At 41.7% G+C, this 23795-nt stretch overlaps 2 protein-coding genes across 3 annotated transcripts; one reads left to right on the plus strand and one right to left on the minus strand.

Annotated features, from left to right (window-relative positions):
• Positions 1–6947: 6947 nt before the first annotated feature.
• Positions 6948–11523, minus strand: LOC120432671 (dynamin-like 120 kDa protein, mitochondrial). 2 transcript variants are annotated; one of them, XM_039597925.2, is made up of 8 exons: positions 11359–11523; positions 10440–10972; positions 10185–10229; positions 8976–10020; positions 8562–8911; positions 7911–8502; positions 7561–7850; positions 6948–7505 (listed from the first exon to the last, which is right to left on the minus strand). In XM_039597925.2, the coding sequence occupies exons 1-8, from the start codon at positions 11385–11387 to the stop codon at positions 7441–7443; spliced, it is 2949 nt and encodes a 982-aa protein (XP_039453859.1). In that variant the 5' UTR covers positions 11388–11523; the 3' UTR covers positions 6948–7440. The 2 variants fall into 2 exon arrangements, with proteins under 2 accessions (XP_039453859.1, XP_039453860.1); XM_039597926.2 differs by lacking the exon at positions 10185–10229.
• Positions 11524–15613: 4090 nt separating this feature from the next.
• Positions 15614–19340, plus strand: LOC120412327 (nucleolar MIF4G domain-containing protein 1 homolog). The gene is made up of 3 exons (XM_039572728.1): positions 15614–15763; positions 15823–18276; positions 18335–19340. Exons 1-3 carry the CDS (start codon positions 15753–15755, stop codon positions 19284–19286), a joined length of 3417 nt encoding a protein of 1138 aa, XP_039428662.1. The 5' UTR covers positions 15614–15752; the 3' UTR covers positions 19287–19340.
• The last annotated feature ends 4455 nt before the right edge of the window (positions 19341–23795 follow it).

Here is a 23795-nt window from a genome sequence, read left to right on the forward strand (position 1 = left end):
CTGACAGCTGCGATGCAGCGCAAACAGCACAACAACAACAACGTCACTCCCCGATAAGCAGCCAAGCCATGCAGTTCAACATCTTAGTTCTTATATCTAATTAGTTAATAAAAGTATGTCTTAAGTTATCCGCTTGCTACTTATTACTGCCCCGGTCCCGGAACGTCCCCCCAACGGTAAAGTTACAACAATTGGCGACGAGGAAGTGGATGGCCGGCGCAATTCTGGGTGTTTGTTCCTGCGCAAGAGGTAACCTCAAATTCGACGGTTCCTCCTGCTGTTACCCGGAATGCCGTGCCTGCTGAACAAGAACCTGCCGTCCGAATGCGATCTGGACATCCGTGCTGCTGCCGTTGGTTTGCCGGAAGATGCTGCTGCGGACAAGCAGGACTGCGCGGGGAGTGCACCTTACAATCTTCTGTGCTTTCCGGAGGCGAAGGCGCTACAAACAGAAGACGTCATCAGGATTCTTCGCGTTTGAAGATGCGGACGAGTTGCTGCTCCGGCGAACGTGCACACGTGTGCGGGTGGCGCGTCGCTGCTACTGCGGTAAGATTCGGACGGATTTCGTCACAAGTGGTGATCAGTTCACATTTCTGTTACGTCACTGCTATCAAAAAATGTCGTGTGCGGTCAACAGGACCAAATTGCGGAGGCGAACCTACACCTACTCTACTTGCTCGAGGAGCAATTTCCGCTGGACTTTCCCGGCAAATGCAAAGTGGCACCTGCGCCAACTTTAATCGCTCGAGGAGCAACTTTCGTTGGACTTTCCCAGCATTCTGCGGAGTGGCAGCTGCGCCATCTCCAAACGCTCGAGGAGCAATCTGCGCTGGACTTGCCCAGCAATTTGCGAAGTTAACCTACAACCGCTCACGGAGCGAACCTGCGCTGGACGTGCCCAGCAACTGCGAAGGTTATACTAAACCCTTCAAGTGCTCACGGATCAACTTCTGCCGGACGTGCCCGGTAATTCTTTCTGCGGAGAGGCAGCTGCGCCAACCAATCTCCAACCGCTCAAGGAGCGAACTTGCGCTGGACGTGCCCAGCTACTGCTGCAACTACTACAAGACTCCACTGCTTACGGAGCAACTTCCGCTGAAGGTACCCAGCACCTGCTACTGCTCGGATAGCAACTTCCACCGGATTGCCCAGCACCTGCGAAAGCTCAAAAGGCAACTCCACCGGACTTACGAGTCTACGCCGATGTTCCCGGTACTTGCGGAGACTGCTTTCCTCCAGGGCTCATGGAGCCAACTCGACCGGATGTGCCCGGACATGCTACAACTTTGTGCCATCGGACTGCCCGACGAAACGATCCTCATTCCTGCTACGACTACTTCGAATGCCGAGTTCAACAAACAAAGATCATCCGGATTCAACTGACTTGCCAGGGAAGTAGACGATTTGTGGCGTTGCCATACAGATCAAGAAACTATCACCTACGGAGGGGAGAGCTGTTGTATCCTGGCATCACTGCGCCAGCTTAACAGTCTGCACCTTGATTATACCACCTTGGTCATGCGCACTGACAGCTGCGATGCAGCGCAAACAGCACAACAACAACAACGTCACTCCCCGATAAGCAGCCAAGCCATGCAGTTCAACATCTTAGTTCTTATATCTAATTAGTTAATAAAAGTATGTCTTAAGTTATCCGCTTGCTACTTATTACTGCCCCGGTCCCGGAACGTCCCCCCAACGGTAAAGTTACAACAGATTATATATTGCATTTTTCATCGTTGGTTCCCCCATTGAAGAGTCCAAATCATTTTTATGAATTCCGATGTACAGCACCGCAAAATAGTCGTTTATGCAACAAGAAAAAAAAAAGATTTTTTCAGCACGAGTCGTACATTTATCCAACGATGTTTCCAAAATCAAGTTTTGCCACGAGTTTGCAATTCCGAAAAACGGTTTTTGAATTGAATTTTATGTGTTAAGTAAATTCACCGATCAAAAGAAACAAATATTGAAAAATGTTACTTTTCGATACTAGTACTAGTAGTTTAACCCGTTTCAGTTTTGAAAGGTATTAATTTTCAATTCTGTTATATTTGATAGAGAAAAGTAGGCCGTCACGTCGCTTAAGAATGAGAGGAAAAGAAAGTAGTTTCATTATTTACGGAATTGAAAAAAAAAATCGAAAAAAATATATACATATATATATTTTTTGCAATTACTTAGATATTTTGGAAACAAATGATTTCAAAACAGCTGGACAGGTGTAACATTCAAAAAAACTTGTTTCATTAAAATTTTGAAACCATGGCCCCTTATTTAAATTTTTATACCTTCAAAAATATTTGCAACGGCCTTAAAAGTCAAAACAAAAATTAAATAAAACTAAAAAATAAACAAAAATAAAAAAAATATCAAAATAGTTTAAATAAAATAAAAATTAGAAACTGCAAAAAAACAAAATCGCAAAAAAAAGTTAACAACATTGTTAAAAAAGTAAAAACAATTGAAATTAAAAAGAGAGATGTGAGCCGGTAACATGTAGTGAAACTTTTCAGCAGCTTGACAGAAAATTCAACTTCATGTTGCACTTTTAATTTCTCGATTAAATTACAAAAAAAAAATAAATGAGCATGAGCATGAGCATGAGAGATCACCCATGGTTGCCCCTCCGTTGCTGAACAGAACCGTAATATCCTTTCAGCACTACTGATTATAGGCTTCGACGATCTAGTGGTGTTTCCCTTATCAACAGCATGTATGAATGCGCTGAAAAGATAAAACACCATGATTGCCAAAACAAGATCAGTTGCGAATAGGTAGCAGTCATTGGCCACCAACGGCGCCCGCCATGTCAGTTTGTAGATCTCGATTTTTAGGGACGGGAATGTTAGTTAGCGCAGGTTGCTACTAGGGCAGCTGATTTACTCTGTGCTTACACCCCACAAGCGCCAGGAACCTGAAAATTGGTTAGTAGGATAGGGTGTTTGGTCAGGATTCATCATAGAAGATGATGATGCGACCCAAAATCATAGTGTTTGTTGAAAGGTATTATATTTTATTCTCAAGGCAAACAATCGGTTGCTGCGGATGAGACATTTCCCGTTTAACTGTTGTTAAATTTTAAATGAAATGGTTTAATCTTAGACAGCCGGCTGTGGAAAGATAAAACCAAATAATATTTATTTATAAAATGAGGTGTTAAACGCAATGCTGCAATGATAGCGTAGTCTGATTTTTAATTATATAATCATTTAGTTCATGAATTTCCAACGGAATAGACGCGACGAACTCAATCATCAAGTGCCTTCCGATCTTCTTTCTGTTAGCTAGATAAGGTATTGATTTTCGTTGCCTCTCGAGCTACGATGCTATGGAGAGGGCTTAACACACAAACAACCGACGTCGCTACGGAGCTATGGGAAGGTCTTTTCAACACAAAAAGACTCGCGCACCACACGACGTTCTTAATGAATCAAAATAATTTTGCTGCGCGATAAACCTAACGAACTTAGATCGTTTTTATCGAAAACTATATCAAAATTCACGACAAAAATGCGAAACAAAAGGCACACACAAAAAAAATCACTTTTCACTCCGAATATTTTTTTATTACGACCACGCGCTCCCTTTGCCAATTATGCTCTGATGACGCTGCATTTTCGGAGGGTAATCTTCTCCTCGCAGCGCACAATTCACGACAAAAATGCGAAACAAAAGGCACACACAAAAAAAAATCACTTTTCACTCCGAATATTTTTTTACGACCACGCGCTCCCTTTACCAATTATGCACTCTAAATTACAAAAAAAAAAAAAAAAAAAAATTACAAAAAAAAAATAAATTAAAATAAACTACTTATAAAAAAATATAACATTTTATCGAAATAAAACAAATAAAAAAAGATAAAAAATAAAAAAATGAAAAAAAAAATAAAATAAAATAAAAATTAAAGAAAAAATAAAAATTTACGGAAAAGATAAAACAATAAAAATTATAAAAATTTCAAAAAGCGGAAAAAATTCAAAAGGAATTAAAAATTTAAATAAATCTAAAACATTTTATGTATGTATGTATGATCCCCATACCCGCAGGCAACTTGGTCCTGGAACACATGTGAGCGCTAGGTGAACAATTCGATCATCTTTTACTCCGTAATCTGTACACCTACGTGCATAAATTTTAATGCTAAAAACACCGGCGCATACATAAATGGTTTCCCTTTTCCCTTCCCAAGCGCTGGAAATTAGTAGCGAGTGTAGGAACACTTTGCATAGACGCCCTTGTTACCATCACGTCACTGAGAAAAAATAATAAGCATGCCCCGTAGTCGAACCTTCATTAGAGAAGCAGGCAATCCACAACTCACAGCGAAAAATAAAATCTAAAACAATTTATAACAGATAAAAAATCTATCAAAAACACAATTCAACACAAAATTGAAAACAAATAATCCCATGACAAAATAGAATAAATCTTGTATCTTTTTTTTTTTTTTGAAAAGGTCCAATAAACCAAATTTTCAGTTTTAGCTTTTTGTGTGTTTTTGAAACCGCCTTGAGTCAGGGGTATTAAAAAACAGCCAAAAAGCAAAAACTGTAAATTTGGTTTATTTGATGTTTTAAAAAAAAACTCCAGAAATCTAGAGTTTTTTTTTGGTAGACAAAAGCTTATAGGTCCTTAAAAAACTGAAAATCGAAAAGATTCCTAAAATCTGAAAAAAATATTAGGAATCATTGGATTTTTTTTTTTTTTGAAAAGGTACAATAAACAAAATTTTATGTTTTTGCTTTTTCGGTGTTTTTAAGAGCAAACAAGCACAAAAATTTAAAAATCAGTACTTCTAAAACAGAGGTGCTCAAAGTTTTTGGAGGCCGGGCCACATTTGATGCTTAAATGAGCTTGCGGGCCAAATTTACAAAAAAAAGTAGTTTAAAGAATTAAATTACGTTATTTTAATTTAAAAGATTGAATTTCTGTTATTTAAAAAAATCAATTCAAAATAATAGAAACCACAAAATAACTATTTTCTATCGGTATTGTTGATTTTATTATTTCAGACATTTGAAAAAAAAAGTGTTTAGCTGAATATACTTGTGCTGGGTGCTGAATAGTGGTTCGCAAAACGGCCTCAATTTTGAACTGTCAAAGTGGAACCAATTTACTGTTCGCCAAAAGTAGAAAGTATTGTAATCAATCATTAAAAATTGTTTCTTTTTTTTTTGCAAAAATGAAAAATGTGTGGCTTTTGAGGACATGGAGTTGACAAGAAATCTTAAGAAAGTTGAAGACGAGATCGTCATTTTTTTATAATTATGAATAGAAGATGTTTATGGAGTCGATGCGGTTGTATCCATCCAGAAGCTGTCTTTATTGTTTGATTCCGTATGAAAACCTACTGGTTTAGTGAAAATCTTCTCAGTTTATTGGATCAGCTTCGCTAGAATTAGCGATGTTTGTTTCGCTGGACTAGGAAGAGCTGCAGGATTCCAAAATCAGCCAGGGAATTTATCTGCGACACCGCTGAATGAAACTCGCCGCAGTTTTTCATCACCCGTAAAAAAGAAAACCCGTTCTAAACGCTAGAAACTTGAAAAACACAGCAAAAAATGTAAAAAACTAGACAAAATAAAACCCATACCACTGATTATAAAGCTCATTTACCAGTAAGAAAAAAGTCATACTTTTGCTTGAATAGCCTCCTATAGGTAGATGTAAACGAAGTGGGATCATTCGAAAATCACGTTACGCATTCTCTCTGTTCATCACCCAGTACTTGTGCTTTCAAAACATAAATAAATAAAGTTTTTATATTTCGAAAATGGTGACATTACATGTTGAATAATTCATTTGAAGGCGTAATTTTATCTATAAGTAAAGTGTGGCTAATGATAAATCGTTGAGAGCCAGAATTTCAAAATGTTATAAAATGTTTTAAGCTTCCGTATAGTTAAACTCTGGGTGATGAACAGAGAGAATGCGTAACTCCATGTCCTCAATAGCCACACATTTTTCATTTTTGCAAACAAAAAAACAAACAATTTTTGATGATTGATTACAATACTTTCTACTTTTGGCGAACAGTAAATTGGTTCCACTTTGACAGTTCAAAATTGAGGCCGTTTTGCGAACCACTATTCAGCACCCAGGTTAAACTGCAATCATGATTAAAAAAAAAGATTCGACAGAAAAAACATTTATTTCCATCCAAAATTCGCTAAAGTTCAAATTATTTTTAATAAACCCAAACATGCTCAAATGATTCTAAATGCAAAGGAATGCATATTTAATTAATTTCACCTGATTGCACTAAAATTTCATTTTTTTTAGTTTTAAAGTTTTTTGAAAATATATTTTTGCTCCTGGTTTTTCGAGTCAATTTTTTAAAAAATTTTGGGGGGTGGGTTGATCGATGAAAGCTTTGTAAAATATTTGAAACAAACTTGATCCTCCGATTTCCACATTTTGTCTGCCTGAATCAGTTGGTAGTCAATCAGATGCGTTATCTATCTGTAATGAGTTCGAATCCCGAAAGAAGTGCAATGTAAGTTTAAGGGGCAGTTCATAAAAGGGTCATTATGAATTTCAAATTAATAAAGAAAAACTTATATTTTTGCAACTATTAAAGAATTCTACCTAAGTCAAACTTGAACAACAAAGTTTGAAATAAACCTTATTTTTGAAAAAGTATAAAATTACAAGTGGTCATGATCATTCAAAATGGGTCCGCGGGCCATACTTTGGTCACCCCTGTTCTAAAATGATTCAATACAAAAAAAAATTAAAAAATCATGATTTCAAAAATAAAAAAATAAAAAATTAGGTAAAAATTACAAAATTTAAAAAAAAAAATTAGGTTAAAAAAAAATTGTATTTTTTTAATGAAGAGTTTTTTTTTATTTTCTCCCCGTTTTTCTTTCCGCTGAAAAATAGGACATTTCGGATAGCAATAACTTGGTTTAGTTTCTAGATTTTCACGTTTGAGCTCCAATTTCAAAAAACATTTTATTCCAATCATTTACGAATAGAAATATCTTGCGCACATAGCAAATATATTAACTTAGATCACTACTCTCTCACATACATACTGGCTGATCCTTGTCTGAGTTCTTTTTTAACACTGCTTTTAGTTTTCTTTGCTTGTGTTTTTTTTTTCGTAGTTGTAAAAATGGATACCGTAACGTTTTGTCGCTTTCAAAACCAAGCATAAAAATAATGAAACGAATGAGAAGTTAAAAAAACTAAACTTTCAAAACGGATAATGCGCGACGTGATCTTGCGTGTGTGGATGCTGTTGAATGCGTAACGTAACTGTGGGGGGATACGGTAATAAATAGCTTTTACTCGCTGGAATCTCTCCTTCCGCTTCTCCTCTCTCTGCTCTCTTAAGTAGTTTTAACCATTCCATTCCAGCCGCTGGCAGCAGACTAGCGTTCCTAGCGAATTCGAGTGCCGCCGGGCGTTTTGGGGAGTGTTGTTTCACTTTTCCTGGTTCAGGGCGTTGATGAACTCTTCCAGCTTTTCCTGAATGTGCCGCACTCGAACTAGAACAAATGTTTTTTTTAGTTTGGTGAAATTTTTCACATAATTTGTTCTTACTCAGTTCCTCCGCCAGCGTGACGCGCTTCCCGGTCAGCAGCTGCTGCTTCTTGTCGTCGTCCTCGCCGTACTCGTCCAGCACCTCCTTGATTTCCTTGTCGAGGCGGCGCGCCTCCCGGTTGACGACCTGCTGCCGCAGCGCGTTCGCCGTCACCTTGATGACCTGCTGGATGCGCCAGAACAGCACCACGTCGCTGCAGTTGACCTCGCACTGGGCGCCTTGCTGGGTGTACAGGTAGTACGCCTTCCGGCAGTCGTACGCCCGGTTTAATGCTTGCTTCAGGAAATGTCTGCAAAGAGGTGCTTGATTAGCTTGCTGAAAAAAAGCCTTTTAAGGAAGAATTGCTTACAATCTGTAGATCGGGTACCACGTCTCGCGGATGTAATCCGTCTCGACCTCGACGTTGCCTCGCTGCAGGTTTTTCCGCACCGTCGTCAGCTCGTCGTAGCTCAGCGTCGGCGAGTGTCTCGAATCGCTCGACAGGATCTTGTCCAGCTCGCCCTTGACGTGCTTCCGTTTGGTCTGCTCGTCCGTCGCGTAACGCCACTGGAGCCACTTTTGGGACGTCGAGGGCCCGAACATCTCGCTGATGGTCTGCTCGGTGAGCTTCAGCTTTTCCTTGACCGACGTTTCGAAAAACTTGACAGCCTGGTCCCACTCTTGCTTGTCGTGCACGTTGCGATCCTCGAGCGTGTTGAGCTGGATCACGCGCAGCATGTCGATCGCCTTGTCCTCCCACGAGTGCCTCCGGATGGACTCGTCGATGACGGCGCTCTTCAGATTATCGTACAGATCGTCGTGGTCGGGCGTCTTGCGGGCCACCTCCATCAGGTGCTGGAACTCCTTTTGCAGCGCCACCCAACCGGCTTCGACGGATTTCGCCGGAAGGGCCTGTTCGGCCCACTGGCGCAGCTTGATGTCCACCATGGTGTTGAAGGAGGCTAAAACGAAAGTGCAAAGTTGAAGACCAACCAAACCCCTCTCAAGAAATACAACTCACATTGCGAGCCGGACTGCGCCGCCGGCAGGTACACGTTCTCGAACACGTAGTTGGACAGCATCTCCCACAGTTTGGCGTTCAGCAGCTCCTCCCACTTTTTGGGCGACACCTGCGACAGGTTGACCACCTCGTCCAGCACCTCGCCCTTGGCCTTCTCGAACAGCTCGTCGCGGCCGGACTCGCGCAGCCGCGGGAAGTTGTTCTTCCACTCCGTCTCCAGGTTGAAGCGCGTCGCCTTGAACGCGTCCGCCTGCTGCTCGATCGTCTCGCGGACCATCTTCCAGAAGCGGTCGGCCACGGCCAGGCTGAGGTTGCGCGTCGTCACCTGGTGCGACATGGTGACGCCACTTCTGTAATTGAGGGGAAATCGAGGGTTAAAATGGCTGTTAATTTCATCTTTGTGGAGATACTCACTGGAACAGCTTCGAAGTCTTGAAGAACTTCTCCTCGTAGTCCCGGATCGTCTCGATCGAGTCGTCTTTGCGGCCACGTCCGGTCACCACGGCAAAGTAGCCGAGCGCCTTCATCGGGAACAGCTTGCCGGACAGGATCTTGCGGATTCGGTTGGGGTCGGCCAGATCTTCGGCCATGTCCACCTTGGTCATCACGAAGATGGTTCGCTTGCCGAGCGGGTCGCACTGCGCCACCAGATCGGTCACGTTGCTACGTTCCGCGTCCACCGAGCCGTCCTGAATGCACAGGATGATCGCGTTCGGATTGCTCATGTAATGTTCCGTCATGTGCTTGATGGAGTCTTTGGTGTCGGCGGCCATGTCCACCGTTTGGGTCGAAATGATGCCGGGCAGATCGACGAGGACCATCCGCTGCAGGCCCGGTCCCTTGACGGTCATCGAGATGACGTCCATGCTGACGGTTTTCCCGCCGCGAACCGAGTTCCTCATCCGAATCTCCACGTCACGTCGCAAATCCGCCAGGTCGCTGTCCTTGGTCAGGTCGTACTCGCGTTCCGAGTCACGGAACTGTGCCACGTGGTACGGTCCCTCCGACAGCGTCACCTTGACCGGCGCCCTGGTCATCATTTCTCCGCTGCCACGGGGGAAGATCCGCGCTTGTGCGATCGCCTCCAGCACCGACGTCTTGCCGCTGCTTTGATCTCCCACCACAACGACCCTCGGCAAATGGTCCGCGGTGCTGTAGGTCGTATCGTACCCGGACAGCTCGTCCAGCACCTCCGAGTACATGTCGATCAGCGACTTCTTGATGCGCTTCTTGGTCGGCTGCTTGCGGTTCGTGCGGATGATCAGGTACTGCTGGCGCAGGTCGCGATTTTCCTTCTCCAGCTTCTCGATCTCGCGCTGGTACTTGAGCTGCACGTTCATGATCTCGGTCTGGAGCGCGTCCACCTGGGACTGCAGCGTGTCGACGCGCTTGCGACTCTCCTCCGCGCTCAGGCTCTTCGCGTTGACGGTGTTCTTCTGGCGCAGCTCCTCCCGCGTGGCTGAAAGCAGTGTTTATCGTTAGACGACGCTCTCTTTTCCGAGGATTCGCACAAGGATTCAAGAATGACTAAACTACACACTACTGAGAGAAAGCAAGAGAGGATGATGATGGATGAGGGACAGACATAAATTTTGTGTGTGCTACTTGTTTTTTTTGCATTACCTCCGTACAGTTCTGATACGAGTTCAGATAGATTCTGGAAGGAACCTGGACCGAAAGAAAAGAAACAAAACGATTAAATATACACTTGTGTTTCGTCGTGTGCAGGTTTGATCGCGCGAATTCAAAGTGGTGAAAAGGATGAAACCGGAAATTCTGTGAAATTTAATCATTCTTGAATGAACTCTCTACGACGACGACGAACTACACGCTAATGTATAACGACACTAGTTTAGAATGGATCAGAATGCGGCTTACTTTCGATTTGCGGATTCTGCTGCGTTTCCGCGGCCTCGATGGCCGCGTCCAGCCGCTGGTCGAACCACTGGCGCCACTCGTTGATCTTGTTCTCACTCAGCTGCTTCAGCCGGGGATCAATCTCGATCGAGTCCTTCACCGAGTCCTTGGCCGCGAGCAGACTGCGCGTGAAGCCGGCCCACTTGTCGTTGTCCGGCAGGACCTCCTCGAGCCACTTCATGTCCGGCAGCCCGTCCTTCCACTCTTCGTAGCGCTTGTTGAGCGTGACGCCGCCGCCGATGGCACCGCCTAGCACAAGGTAGCGCAGCTTGAGGACCCCGCGCAGGACACGCCCAATCAGCATTCCGTAGCCCCGCGAAGATTGGTACGAGTACTGCCAGCCGCCATAGTTGGGATTGCGCAGGAGACGGTGCCGGTTGTGCTGCTGTTGCTGCTGATGTTGGCCGTTGCCGCCGCCATACGTGAATCCGGAGAAGTTTACCCGGCTCAATGCGTATACCGCGGGGCGGATGTGCGTGAACCGCGGGTCAATGCTGGAAGAATACATCAAGTTGAGTTAATTCAAAAATAGCGATGCATCATCAGTGAGCGCAGAGTCGACAAATCTCGTCATCACCTTGAAAAGCTAGACATTGCGAAGCCTAGCCAAAAACTAAGTTTCTACTCGATGTCGTTGGCCTCAGGTCTGATGCAATTCGTACAACGAAAAACAACACAACAAAACAAAAACTCGCACAGTCACGCGTTTTTCACGCCTACTGCGTGCGCTGGGAGGACGCTTTCCACCCAAGCAAAAACCGACACTCTCGAGATAAGCGAAAAAATCAATAAACTTTTTACATAACATCATCTGATTTTCCGGATGGTCACCCCATCGCAGTAAAACTCCCTTTTTCGCCGGAAAACCCCCGCCTCTTACCTGGATCTTCCGCGCAAAAGTTGGGCCATCGTGCTTCTGGTAGTGTTTCCGCTTCGTTTCGCACTAGTAGGGCATTATTTTGCACGAGAAAGAGTGAAAATTTCGAGCCGCAGCACAGACGACTGGAAAACGGTGCTGGCGAACTTTTGCAGGCTGACAGATTGACGGCGGCTGACGCAAAAGTCGCGAATTCGGGCCAGTGGCGGCATGGTGAGCATAGGATTATGGTGGGGGCAGGCAAGCAAGTGAAGCACGCCGTGGGGAGACTCGTGGGAAAGACGGAGGACTGCGTAATTGATTTTTATCATGGTTGATTTTTTTTTATAAAATCCTTCTATTTTTGCTGATCTGTACAATTTTATTTCAATTTTATATAAGTAAAAAGTGGGTGAATTTGGACATAACAATTAAAATATTTGGAGTTTTTTTTACGATTTAATAATTTGAATATTTAATCTTCAAAAAAAAATTACCCATCCACTTTAACGACCCCCAGGTATTTTGTGGTCTCTATTTGTATTTGTATTTTATTTTTCAAAAATATACCAAAGTTACATGATATGGACCTTATGTTTAATGATTAAAACTAAAACTATTGCTATGATCAAAACTAAACACTATTGCAAGTTTCTGCTCGGACCTAGAAGTCCAAAGACTTGAATGGGGATAACACCCAAACCTCTTTCAACTCCAAGGAGTTAGCGCCAGCGATTCCACCAGAGCAGGCTTGGTTTGGTGTGCTGTTTGCCTTTAAAGCGACTCCCATTCCAGGAATGACTTAACGGCCTAACAACAACCAATTCAGGGGTCGACGTTTTACTTTCCCATCCGATGGAAGGCTGGAGCAGATAGGAATCGATCATCGGACAGCGTAACCATTCGGCTAAATAAAAATAAAATAAATAAAATCATTGGTTCAAAATTTAAATTATCAAAAAAACCCAAAATTCTAAATTAAAAAAAAATATTCTGAAGAGCAGTTCTCTACGGAATTGGTCTATATTCTTTAATTTTAATTTTTGTATTTTTTTATCCGGCTGGTGCCTTTGGTATGCCCAAAGAAGCCATTTTGCATCATCAGTTTGTCCATATAATTTTCCATACAAATTTGGCAGCTGTCCATACAAAAATGATATGTGAAAATTCAAAAATCTGTATCTTTTGAAGGAATTTTGTGTCTTCGGCAAAGTTGTAGGTATGGATATGGACTACACTGAAAAAAATGATACACGGTAAAAAAAGTTTGGTGATTTTTAATTTAACTTTTTGTCACTGAAATTTGGTTTGCAAAAAAATACTATTTTTAATTTTTTAATTTTTTTGATGTGTTTTAGAGGACATAAAATGCCAACTTTTCAGAAATTTCCAGAATGGGCAAAAAATCTTTGATCGCGTTATGATTTTTTGAATCAATACAGATTTTTTTTAAATCGAAATATCGGTCGCAAAAAAAATTCAACTTCATTTTTCGATGTAAAATCGAATTTCAAATCAAAAAGTACTTCAGTGAATTTTTGATAAAGTGCACCGTTTTCAAGTTATAGCCATTTTTAGATAACTTTTTTGAAAATAATCTCAGTTTTTCATTTTTAAAAATAACATGGACAGCCCAACTTTGAAAAACATATTTTTGAAAAGCTGAGAAAATTCTTTATATTTTGTTTTATTGAACTTTGTTGATACGACCCATAGTTGCTGAGGTTACAATGTTAAAACATGAAACATTCGTAAAATTTTTCGATCTTTTCGAAAAAAATATTTTCTAAAATTTTAAATCAAGACAAACATTTCTAATGGGCGTAATATTGATTTTAAATATTTGAAAATATTTTTTTCGAAAAGATCGAAAAATTTCACGAATGTTTCATGTTTTAACATTGTAAACGAGATTGTAAAGCGGATTTATAGTTGCTGAGATATCGACATTAGAAAATGGTGGGTTGTTTGGGTGAGACTTAGATAACATCAATTTTCCTGTTTTTTTACCTTTGCATGGCAATATCTCAGCAATTATGGGTCGTATCAACAAAGTTCAATAAAGCAAAATATAGAGAATTTTCTCAGCTTTTCAAAAATATTTTTTTCAAAGTTGGGCAAACATGCATGTTTGAAAAATGTCGCACGTCGTACGAGCTGTCGCGCGGTTTTGATTTTACCGTTTCGATATCGAATGGTCGAAAGGACGACAAACGGACGACAAACACTCGACATGCCCGACATTGTTTTTTCCATCGATTTTCCTTCAATTTGACGTCACGATTTTCGTCGACGCAGTTTGACAGTTCTCTTCAGTTGGTCTTGTTTGGACTTGATCAAATCAGAGAAACTTTGAACCGAATCGAACCAGTTTACGTTGTTGAAAAGTTTCGTATGGATTTTGGCCGGTTGATTGGTAAGTAGCGTTGCTTTTTTGCGAGCGACTTTATCACAGCAGTATTTATATTCCAGATTTCCTGATTTCGGCCTTCGTGGTGGAGGTGGAGGAGAACGGGTCACATCGTTGCTCCGGCGGGCCATGCCGGAAGACGGGAATTCCCGTTCTAGGTAGAGTTGGTAGACCGGAGTCGGAGTCGGAGCCAACCATTTGTTGAAAGCCGGAGCCGGAGTCGGAATCGGAGTCGGCTAGTCTGAGAAAGCCGGAGTCGGAGTCGGAGTCAGAGTCGTTTGAAATATGACCCGACTCCGCAGCCCTGCTTCAAAAGATACATATTTTTGAATTTTCACATATCATTTTTGTATGGACAGCTGCCAAATTTGTATGGAAAATTATATGGACAAACTAATGATGCAAAATGGCTTCTTTGGGCATACTGAAGGTACCAAAAAAGTTTCTACCGGATTAAAAAATACAAAAAAATCGAACTGCAAAATTGATAAATTAAAAAATTATAAGTTATAGAATTCAAAAAAATCAAGAGATTAAAAATTCAAAAATTAAAAATGTTATATTCTAAAATTTAAAAAATCAAGTTCTTTAAACATCAAAAATCCAAATAAAGGTTGAAGTAACAATTTAAAAAAATCATAGAAATTTTAATTCCAAAAATTTAAAAATCCTATGATTTTATAGATATAATACTTTTAAAATTCGAAAATTAAAAACGGAGCATTTCCATTCGAGCAATGCTCCATTCATAAATCTAGGGATTTGAAAAATTAAAAATGCGTCAATTTTTTTTATCTTTATCAAAATGTGGGTTTTAGGAGTTTTTGTCAATGGTTCAAATCCAAATTTTTATTTTTTTTTGCTTTTTGAGCGTTTTTGAATATCCCAAAAAGCAAAAAATTAATAAATTTACCTTTAGACCTTCAGAAAAACTTCAGTTTTTCTAAAATATTAAAATTTTTAAAAATTCAACAATATTTAACTTTTATATTTTTTATAATTTTAAAAGTTCAATAATATTGAATTTAGGAATTTATGAATTTATGAAGATGAAAATTTAAGAATTGGAGACTTCCAGAGAAACATTTGAAAGGGGCGGTACGACATTGCTCTTACGGCCTTTCATTACACGCGTTTAAAGGGGACGAAAGGCCGTAAGAGCAATGTCGTACCGCCCCTTTCAAATGTTGCTCCAGACTTATAGATTTTAGACTTGTTCATAATGTTTAAAATACAGAGTGAAATGCTCGGTGAAATGGGTTGTTTTTGGCAAAACGATTTTTCGACACATATTCGCTCGAATGAGACTAACTTAAATTTTCTCCTAAATTGTTGATCGAAACCCCATCAAACCCTTCACAAAATAATGAAAACTTAAATATAGTCATTAGTTAAGCAAATATTATTTTGATTAGTACAATAAATAAATATGAATAAAATTGAATTGAATACAAGAATGTTTTGAAAGTAGAAATAATGAATTTTAGGGAATTTTACAAAAACTCTTGAATTTTAGAAATTTTATGAATTGTTTGATTTTTTCAAATATGGAACTGTTAAATTTTAGAATTTTATAATTTTGCGAATACAAATCTAGAGTTTTTTTAATAGATCTTATAAACACATGAAAGACAATAGTTTATAGGACCTTTTCAAAAAAAAATCTCTAGAAGTGAGTCAATACGCACCTTCCAAGAAAAAGGGTCATAAAATGGATTTAAGAACAGCAGAACAAAGGAGAGGGAACGATTTCTTGGGGCTTTTCTTCACCCTCTCTGACTTGTGCTGATAAAAATCTCTACTTTTGTATTTATTTTCAACGTACACAAAATTTTACCGCCACTGTACGACCAGCAGGCAAAGTCGGTGAAACACGCCGTTTGACAGCCGGTCGATAAACAAATCCAACACGTGCACAACAGTCATCGCGCAGTTTGTTTTGAGTCTTGAGCTGTCCGACCGACCACATGAAATTTCCGATTGTAATTTAAATTTTGTCCATAAAACCATGAAAATCAGGTAATTTTACAACAATTTTGCATAGACACACCATAATCTCATGCCCGCTCTGTTCGCAGACCCCAAAAGCACGTCCGGCAGGGCTTCTCGGGCAAATCGAAGCTGCAGCGGCGCTCGCAGCCGAAAACACGCAAAGAAATTCGCAAGGAGAAACGGCAGCAGAAGAAAATCAACCGCTTCAACTACCACAGCCGGAAGCGGTCGGATCGGTATCCGGGCAAGGATGGTGAGGAGGATCCGCTGGAGAAGCAGAAGCGTGGTGGCAAGGGTAGTGGAAGTGACGAGGAGGAGGAGTGGGACGATGACGATGAGGAGATCGATTCTGATTTGGGGGAGGACGTTGAGGACGAACCGAGGGTGGAAGTTAGGAAGGGGAAGGGGGCTGTGAAGAGTCAGATGGAGCTGGAACGGGAGGAGGAGCTGAGGGAGTTGAAGAGCTACGAGCAGGGTTTGAGGGAGAAGCGGATTTCGCAGCTGGAGGCGGCCAATGCCGAGGACGATGCGATAATCAAGAAGTACGAGAAGCTGTTGAAGATTAACCGGCGGAAGAATAAAGAGGGCGTTCCGAAGAGTTTTAACGATGGGTTGGATTACGCGCTGGAGTTGTGTACGGAGGACAGCATCCGGAAGATGTACGATGCGGCGCGGGAAGCGGCCGAGATGGAGCAGAACTCGGAGGATGACTTTGCGGACGATATGGGTGAGGTGCTGGGGAAGAAAGAGGGAGGGTCGGCGGGTAAGGTCGAGGGAAAGGGCAAGAAGAAGCTGGGCGATAAGGAGCGGAAGCGGATGGAGAAGCTGAAGGAGGTCGAGAAAAAGTATTTGGGGGATGACGAGCTGGACGATGGGAGTCTGGGCGGGTTCGATTCGGAGTTGGAAATTGAGCTGGCGTCCGATTACTCGGAGAATGATGAGTTGTACGACTCGGAGGAAGACGGACCGGCGGTTGAGAACAAAAAGGACAAAAAGAAGCAGAAGAAAAAGGCCAAGTCTGAGTCGGAACCGGAAGAAGACTCCGAGTTTGATGAGGACGTCTTTGGGTTGGACAGTGAAGACAGCGAGGTTGAAGAATCGATCCCTAAAAAGAAGAAAAAGGAAGCTTCTAAGAGCAAGAAGAAATCTCAACCGGAACCGGAAGAGGATGACGACGAAAACGAACTTAGAAAGCTGTTTGCTAACAAGAAGAAGAACAAAAATTCCTCAAGCGGAAAGCAAAAACAGAACAAGAAGAAAGTGCAATCGGAATCAGAACCGGAAGAGGATTCCGAGTTTGACGAGGACGTCTTTGGTTTGGATAGCGAGGATGAAGAACCCATTCCGAAAAAGAAGAAAAAGGATGCTTCCAAGAGCAAGAAGAAAGCTAAACCGGAACCGGAAGAGGATGACGACGACGATGAACTTAAAAAACTGTTTGCCAACAAGAAGAAGAATAACAAATCGTCAAACGGGAAGCAAAAACAGAACAAAAAGAAAGCTTCAAGCTCTGAATCGGAACCGGAAGAGGACTCTGAGTTCGACGAGGACGTCTTTGGTTTGGACAGCGAGGACGAAGTTGAGGAGCCGGCTCCAAACAGTAAAAAGAAAGACAAGAAAAAAGTTACATTTGAAAAGGAAGTCTCCAACAAGAAGAAGAAGAAGACACAGTCCGAGTCGGAACCGGAAGAGGATTCCGAGTTTGACGAGGATGTCTTTGGTGGGGACAGCGAAGACGACGGCCTGGACAATATTCTGGACGGAATTGGCTCGGGTGATGAAGAGGAAAAAGTTGAAGGCAAAAACAAAGAAAAGCCGGAAGTTTGGGAGGACATTTACGGCCGGAAGCGCGACAAGGATGGCAACGTAATCAAGGAAGACGCGGCTGCCACTGGTGGAAAGTACATTCCACCGCACATGCGAGCCCGGATGGAGGCACAAAACGGACTCGGGGACGCCAAGCGGCAGGAGAAGCTGGCCCGATTGAAGCGCACTCTGAAGGGACAGATCAATCGGCTGGCGGAAACGAACGTGCACCGGATCGCGATCGAGCTGGACAACTTGTACATGCAGAACGCTCGCTTTGACATGAACAACCTGCTGACGACGCTGATCCTGGACGCGGTCGTGTCCAACACACTCGCCCCGGAGCGCATGGTCCTGGAGCACGTGCTGCTCGTGACGATCCTGCACGCCAACGTCGGTTCCGAGGTGGGATCGCACTTCCTGGAGACGGTCGTCGAGCGGTTCCACGCGCTGATCGGTCAAATCGGGGCGTTCGACGTGGAGGACAAAACGCTGGACAATTGCGTGCTGATCCTGTGCCATCTGTACACGTTCGCGATCTTCAAGAACAAGCTGATCTACGACGTGATCGACCAACTGTTGGCCAGTTTCTGCGAGAAGGGAGTGGAGTGTATTCTGCTGGTACTGAGATCGATTGGGTTCGTGCTGCGCAAGGACGATCCGCTCGCGCTGAAGGACATGATCTTGAAGGTGCAGAAGCGGGCCGCGGAAGCTCCGGCAGAGCTGAAGAATGAGTGAGTTTCAATGCCTTCCACGTAGACAATCAAATTACTAACATGATTTCCCTTCCAGCACCCGCGTCAAGTACATGCTGGACACGCTGCTCGCGGTCAAGAACAACAACATGAACAAGATCCCGCAGTACGACCCGACGCTGGTCGATCACTTCCGCAAGATCCTCAAGGGCATGATCACCAGCGGCAAGTACGTCAGCTCGCTCAACATCGGGCTGGACGATCTGCTGAATGTGGAGGAGCGCGGCAAGTGGTGGCTCGTGGGTTCCGCCTGGATAGGCGATGCCGGCGCTGGAAGGCGAGGAGCGGCCAAAAACGGCACCCCCCAAGAGGAAGGCTTCAGCCAGCAGCTGCTCGAACTAGCCCGCAAGCAGCGCATGAACACCGACGACAAACGGAACGTGTTCTGCGCGATCATGAGCGCCGAAGACTACCTGGACGCGTTCGACAAAATCCTCCGCCTGGCCATCAAAGACCAACGCATCGTCGCCTCCGTCATCGTCCACTGCGCCCTGGCAGAAAAGGACCACAACCCCTACTACAGCATCCTCTCGCAAAAGTTCTGCGAGTACGACCGACGCTACCAACTCGCCATCCAGTACACCATCTGGGACCGCCTCAAGGACATCCAATCGCTCAAGCAAGCCCCCATCCGAAACCTGGCCAAACTCCTAACCCACCTCATCGGCGAAGGCGGACTCGCCCTCTCCGTCCTCAAAGTGATTGAGTTCGCCGAAATCGACAAGCTCACGCTCCGGTTGGTCCGTCAAACCATGCTCGGATTACTCCTCCTGGAAGAGGAAAACAAGTGCCTGCAGGTGTTCAACCGGATCGCGCCCAGCTTCAAGCTGAAGAGCTTCAAGGACAGTTTGCGGCTGTTTTTGCACCACTTTTTGCTGAAGGGAAGCGATCGGTCGGGCGTGCCGGAGGAGCAGATGCAGCTGCTGAACCAGCGCATCAAAATGGCCGAACGCATGCTGGACACGTCCGAGGCGAGGGTGCAGTTTTGAGGTCACACAGTTAGTATAGGTTGGTTGCATAAAAGTGGTTTCAAGTTACGGAAATATTTTTTTTATTGCATTGAATTTGAAGAAACTCCTAGAAACTTTGATATTCTACGTTATTCTGTGGGAAATATTTTATTGTAACCTGTATCAGACTAAATTTGTACAGGTTTTTTTTTGTAGAGTAATTCTCTAGGTTGAGCATCAGCGTTGCCATATAATTTGATTGGTAGTCTGTATTTTCCTTAAAAAAAGGTCATTAGGTCTCTATCGCGACCAATTCGGAGCCCTAGAAGACTTTTTTTTATAGCAGCTTTCAGCCTTAAAACAACTTCAGTGCAAATTTTAATCAATAAATTAAAACAAATCTTCTATACACTGAGCAAAACTTACACAGCTCAACGAAGTGTTCTACACATGATCTGGCCCTGCTGTACAGAGCACTCAAATATCAATCGCAAAAAACTTGAAATTTCGGTGACTGGCCATGAAATAATGTCAATAGCCAAACACTTGAATTTTAAATGGTGTTGAAAAATAAAAATACGTACAAGCGATATACAGGTTCTCGCTTGCTCGTGCACGGTTCCACTGCGCCGGCTGGCCAGTTGAAGACGGGTGAGTTTTTTGCGCTATTCGTCCTAGCCTAGCTTCTAGCCTTCGATGAAAGCTGCTCTAAAATCAATCAGTGAAACACATTAAATTCATGTGGACTTCACGTTGACTTTGAATAGTGCCTGTTTTGGGTAGATCTTAAGATCAATTTCAAGTGTTTTGCTCTTCACTTTGAATAGTTAAAGGCAGTGGGACAAATTCATGAGCAAAACACTTGAAAAGCTTGAGCCACCCGAATGACAATAACATGTCAAAAAATACCAAAAATTCAATCGCCTAAACACTTGCATTTGATAATGGTTTGGAATGATGTTGAAACACAAACCAATTAAATCTATGATGTGGCTTTATTCAATCATTCAAGTGTTTGGGCACTAGAATAAAACGTGTGGCGTATTTTCAGTGTACAGTTATTTGTGAATCTTGGTATCGAAAAATCTGTAAAACAGATTTAAGCATGTTTATACAGAACATGTTCCGTTACTGGGCTCAGTTGAAAGCATGGCCCAGCTACCGAAGTATTCTTTAAATTTGACATGAAATTTCATAAAACTTGAAAAAATATATTATTATTAAGATTGATTACGTATTATGTAGATTTCCGAAATTATTACTGAATTACAAAAAAAAATATTATGTATTATGGGTATTATGTAGTTGAAATTGACTTCTGCATTCACTAGCCCCTCGATCATTTCGCTTTGTTATTGTTTTTTGACGTTTGATTGCCCAGTATCAAACACAAAAATTTTTGGTCGACTCAGTCGCAAGCCAGCGACAAGTTAAGACGTGTTTTGCTCGTGTTGTCATCTCGCGTGCTTGGAAGCTTTTGACGGATGGAGGTGGAGGAATCCTCCGAGGAGGAAGATTTTCGTCCCGTCCGCGGGAATCGGAAGCGGAAGAAGTCCAGCGAGGTCACTAAAATCGGCATCGAAGGAGAAAAACTTGAGAAGACCCTGCTCAATAGCAACAAATTCAGCGCGCTTTCGGGCGACAAAAACAACAACAATGCCAGCCCAGCAGGAGGAGGAGACGCGGTTCCAGCACCCGGCCAGTCGGCAAGTAAACAAAAGCAACCACCTTTGGTGGTGAAGAACACCACGGATTTTTACAAGCTCGTGGCGATAGTGGAATGTTGTAAATTTGGTTTCAATCCGATTTACAAACTAACCCGATTTGGAACCAAGGTGACCTGCTTCTCTGTCAAAGATTTTGACAAGTTGCAGGAGCTCCTCAAGAGGAAGAAAGTGGAATTCTACACCCACGAACGGCGGAGCGAACGAAATCATCGGGTAGTTCTTCGTGGTTTACCTGATGAACTGAAACCGGACGAGGTCAAGTACCTGCTGAAGAGGGATCTCAAGCTAGACGCGCTGGAGGTGCATGTCATCAAGCGGAAGGAAAAGTCCACCGTGGACGAAACACCGTACATTGCGGTCTTCCCCAAGGGATACACTAATATGAAGAAGCTATCTGCAATGAAGGTTGTGGCAAGCACTATCATCCCGTGGGAGGCCTACCGGAACAAGCGGCCGAACGTGACCCAGTGCAGGAACTGCTTGCAGCTGGGTCATGGAACCAGGAACTGTCACCTGAAAGGGAGGTGCAACAACTGTGGGGATCCCCACAAGACGGACGAGTGCAAATTCCAAGAAGCAGAGCCGAAGCGGTGTGCCAACTGCTCTGGAGCCCACGAAGCCACGGACCACAGCTGCCCTAAGCGTGCGGACTTCATCCGGTGACGCCAGCAGGCGTCGAAACCGAAACCGCCGGCAAGGAAGGCGGAGAAGCAGAGTCCAGCAGTTCCGGCGTTCACGCCGGCGGAGTTCCCTCCGTTGCCGGGTGCAGTCCCGGACGGAACATCGAAGGATCGCCCTCGCCCCGCAGGAAAAAGCCAAGGAAGCAGTGGCTCTCGAGACGGTGGAGCCACGAAGGAGGAAGCCGGGGAGGTGCTCTACAGTTTGGCTGAGCTGTGGGGCATTTTCTTCGAGTACATCGACAGGTTCAAGACCTGTAAGACCCGCTTGGATCAAGTAACCCTGGTTTGTTACATGATCTCCAAGTATGGAGTTTAGGAAGTTGTTTTTTTTTGTTATGTATTAGTTATTTGACGATCCTCGGTCCCAACCTGGTCACAGCACATAAAAATAAGATATAAATAAAAAAAAAAAACACAAAAAGTCTTGAAAAAAAATATTTTTAGGAAAATTTTGTAAAAGGACTTAGAAAAAGGGCTTGAGTCATTTTATAAAAATAATGTTTGAAAAATCTAAAATTAAATTTGCAATCGGAAAGTACTTCAATATTTTTTTTAAAAAAGGGCACCAGTTTTGAGACATATAAGCTATGTACGTAGATCGAAAGAAACGCGGTCAAGAAAAATTGTCAGTTCGGTTTGGACGCACGTCCACCCTTGAGGTTATTAGGAGAAAATATATATTTAAAAGATTAAAATATTCCAAAATTCAAAATGCTCAAGTTGGAAAATTGAGGAATTCAAAAAAAAAGAAAATATCAGAAAAACAATAACTCTGAAATTTTAAAATTCTTAAACATTTCTTTTTGAATGACTTGTTTGCTATTTTATAAACATTTTTAAATACTTATTTTTATTATTTAATCAATGTTAGAATTTTAATAATTTTTAAAATTATAATTTTCTAGATTTTTTTTTTTAATTGTAGCATTATTGAATATCGTGCTTTCCATTTCATTGGGTCACAAAACCTTTGTAAACAAGAGTGTATCCCTCTCACACCTTATGCAAACTGTCATTTGAGTGAAAGGGATACACTATTGTTTACAAAAGTTTTGTGCCCTTTTGAAATGTTAGGCTCCATATTTGAATTTTTGGTGCTCTGAACTTTTAATCTTTTTTGTTTTTGTTTAGAATTTAAAATTTTAAATGTCGCAGAATTTTTCAATTTTGGATTGGCCACGCTCCTTACAAAACAAGATTTGTTTTGTATAAAAATTGTCCACGAGGGGGGGATTTAAAAAAAATGCACGTGGTTTATGGATGGTCCCCAATTATCATATAATTTTCCGGTAGAAAAGATAAAAAAATTAAATGTCTGAATTCAAACTTACAAATTTTGAAGCTCAAAAATAAAGAAAAAACAGAAATTAAGAAATTTAAAACATTAAACAGTTAAGAAAATGTTTTAATTGAGAAATAAAAAAACAAACAAATCAAAATTTTAAAAATAAAAATTACAAAAAAAAACTATGAATAATTAATAAGTTCAAGCATCAAATTAATTTAGAAAATCAAATGCTCAAAAAAAATTGTTTTGAAAATGTAAACCTTCAAAAAGTTAATAATGCTACCTTCAATTGATAGAAATTATTGTTTTACAAAATAATAAAATTTAGAAATTTTATGAATACATTTAATAAACTAATCTCAGAATTGTGGTTTGGTTGAGCGTTTTAGCAGAATTGTATTCATAGTAATATCAGAAATTAAGCATTTCAAAATCTAGGAACTTGATAAAAAGGATAAAAACAGCTCGTAGTTTCCGGCAGCAAAAATCAAAATTTTTAATGCCTGAATTAAAACTTACAAATTTTGAAACTCAGAAATTTAAAAAAAGCGGAAATTAAGAAATTTAAAACTAAAAAAAAAGTATTTAAAATAGAGAATTGAAAAAAAATTCAAAATTTTAGAATACAAAAAAAATGCATGCATCAAATATTTCAATTATCCAAAATTTAGAAATATCATTAAAAATCTAATTTAATAATTAAAAAAAATGGGTCCTAAAATTTAGAAAATCAAATGCTCAAAAATTGTATATTGCGAAAACTTTGAATTTTAAACATTTAATAATGCTACCATCAATTGAAAAAATCAAAGAAATGATTTTTTACAAAATAATAAAAATAAGAAATTAAACA

This window comes from Culex pipiens, chromosome 2 (genome assembly GCF_016801865.2).
Source record: "Culex pipiens pallens isolate TS chromosome 2, TS_CPP_V2, whole genome shotgun sequence".
Lineage (NCBI taxonomy): Eukaryota > Metazoa > Arthropoda > Insecta > Diptera > Culicidae > Culex > Culex pipiens.

Excerpts from the sequence above, each read along its gene's own strand:
- LOC120432671 (XM_039597925.2), bottom strand. The coding sequence starts at position 11,387 with ATGGCCCAACTTTTGCGCGGAAGATCCAG. Across the intron at positions 10,230-10,439 it reads GCAGAATCCGCAAATCGAAA|GTTCCTTCCAGAATCTATCT; the intron begins GTAAGCCGCATT and ends CTTTCGGTCCAG. Across the intron at positions 8,503-8,561 it reads GGCGCAGTCCGGCTCGCAAT|CCTCCTTCAACACCATGGTG; the intron begins GTGAGTTGTATT and ends CTTTCGTTTTAG.
- LOC120412327 (XM_039572728.1), top strand. Across the intron at positions 18,277-18,334 it reads CCGGCAGAGCTGAAGAATGA|CACCCGCGTCAAGTACATGC; the intron begins GTGAGTTTCAAT and ends TTTCCCTTCCAG.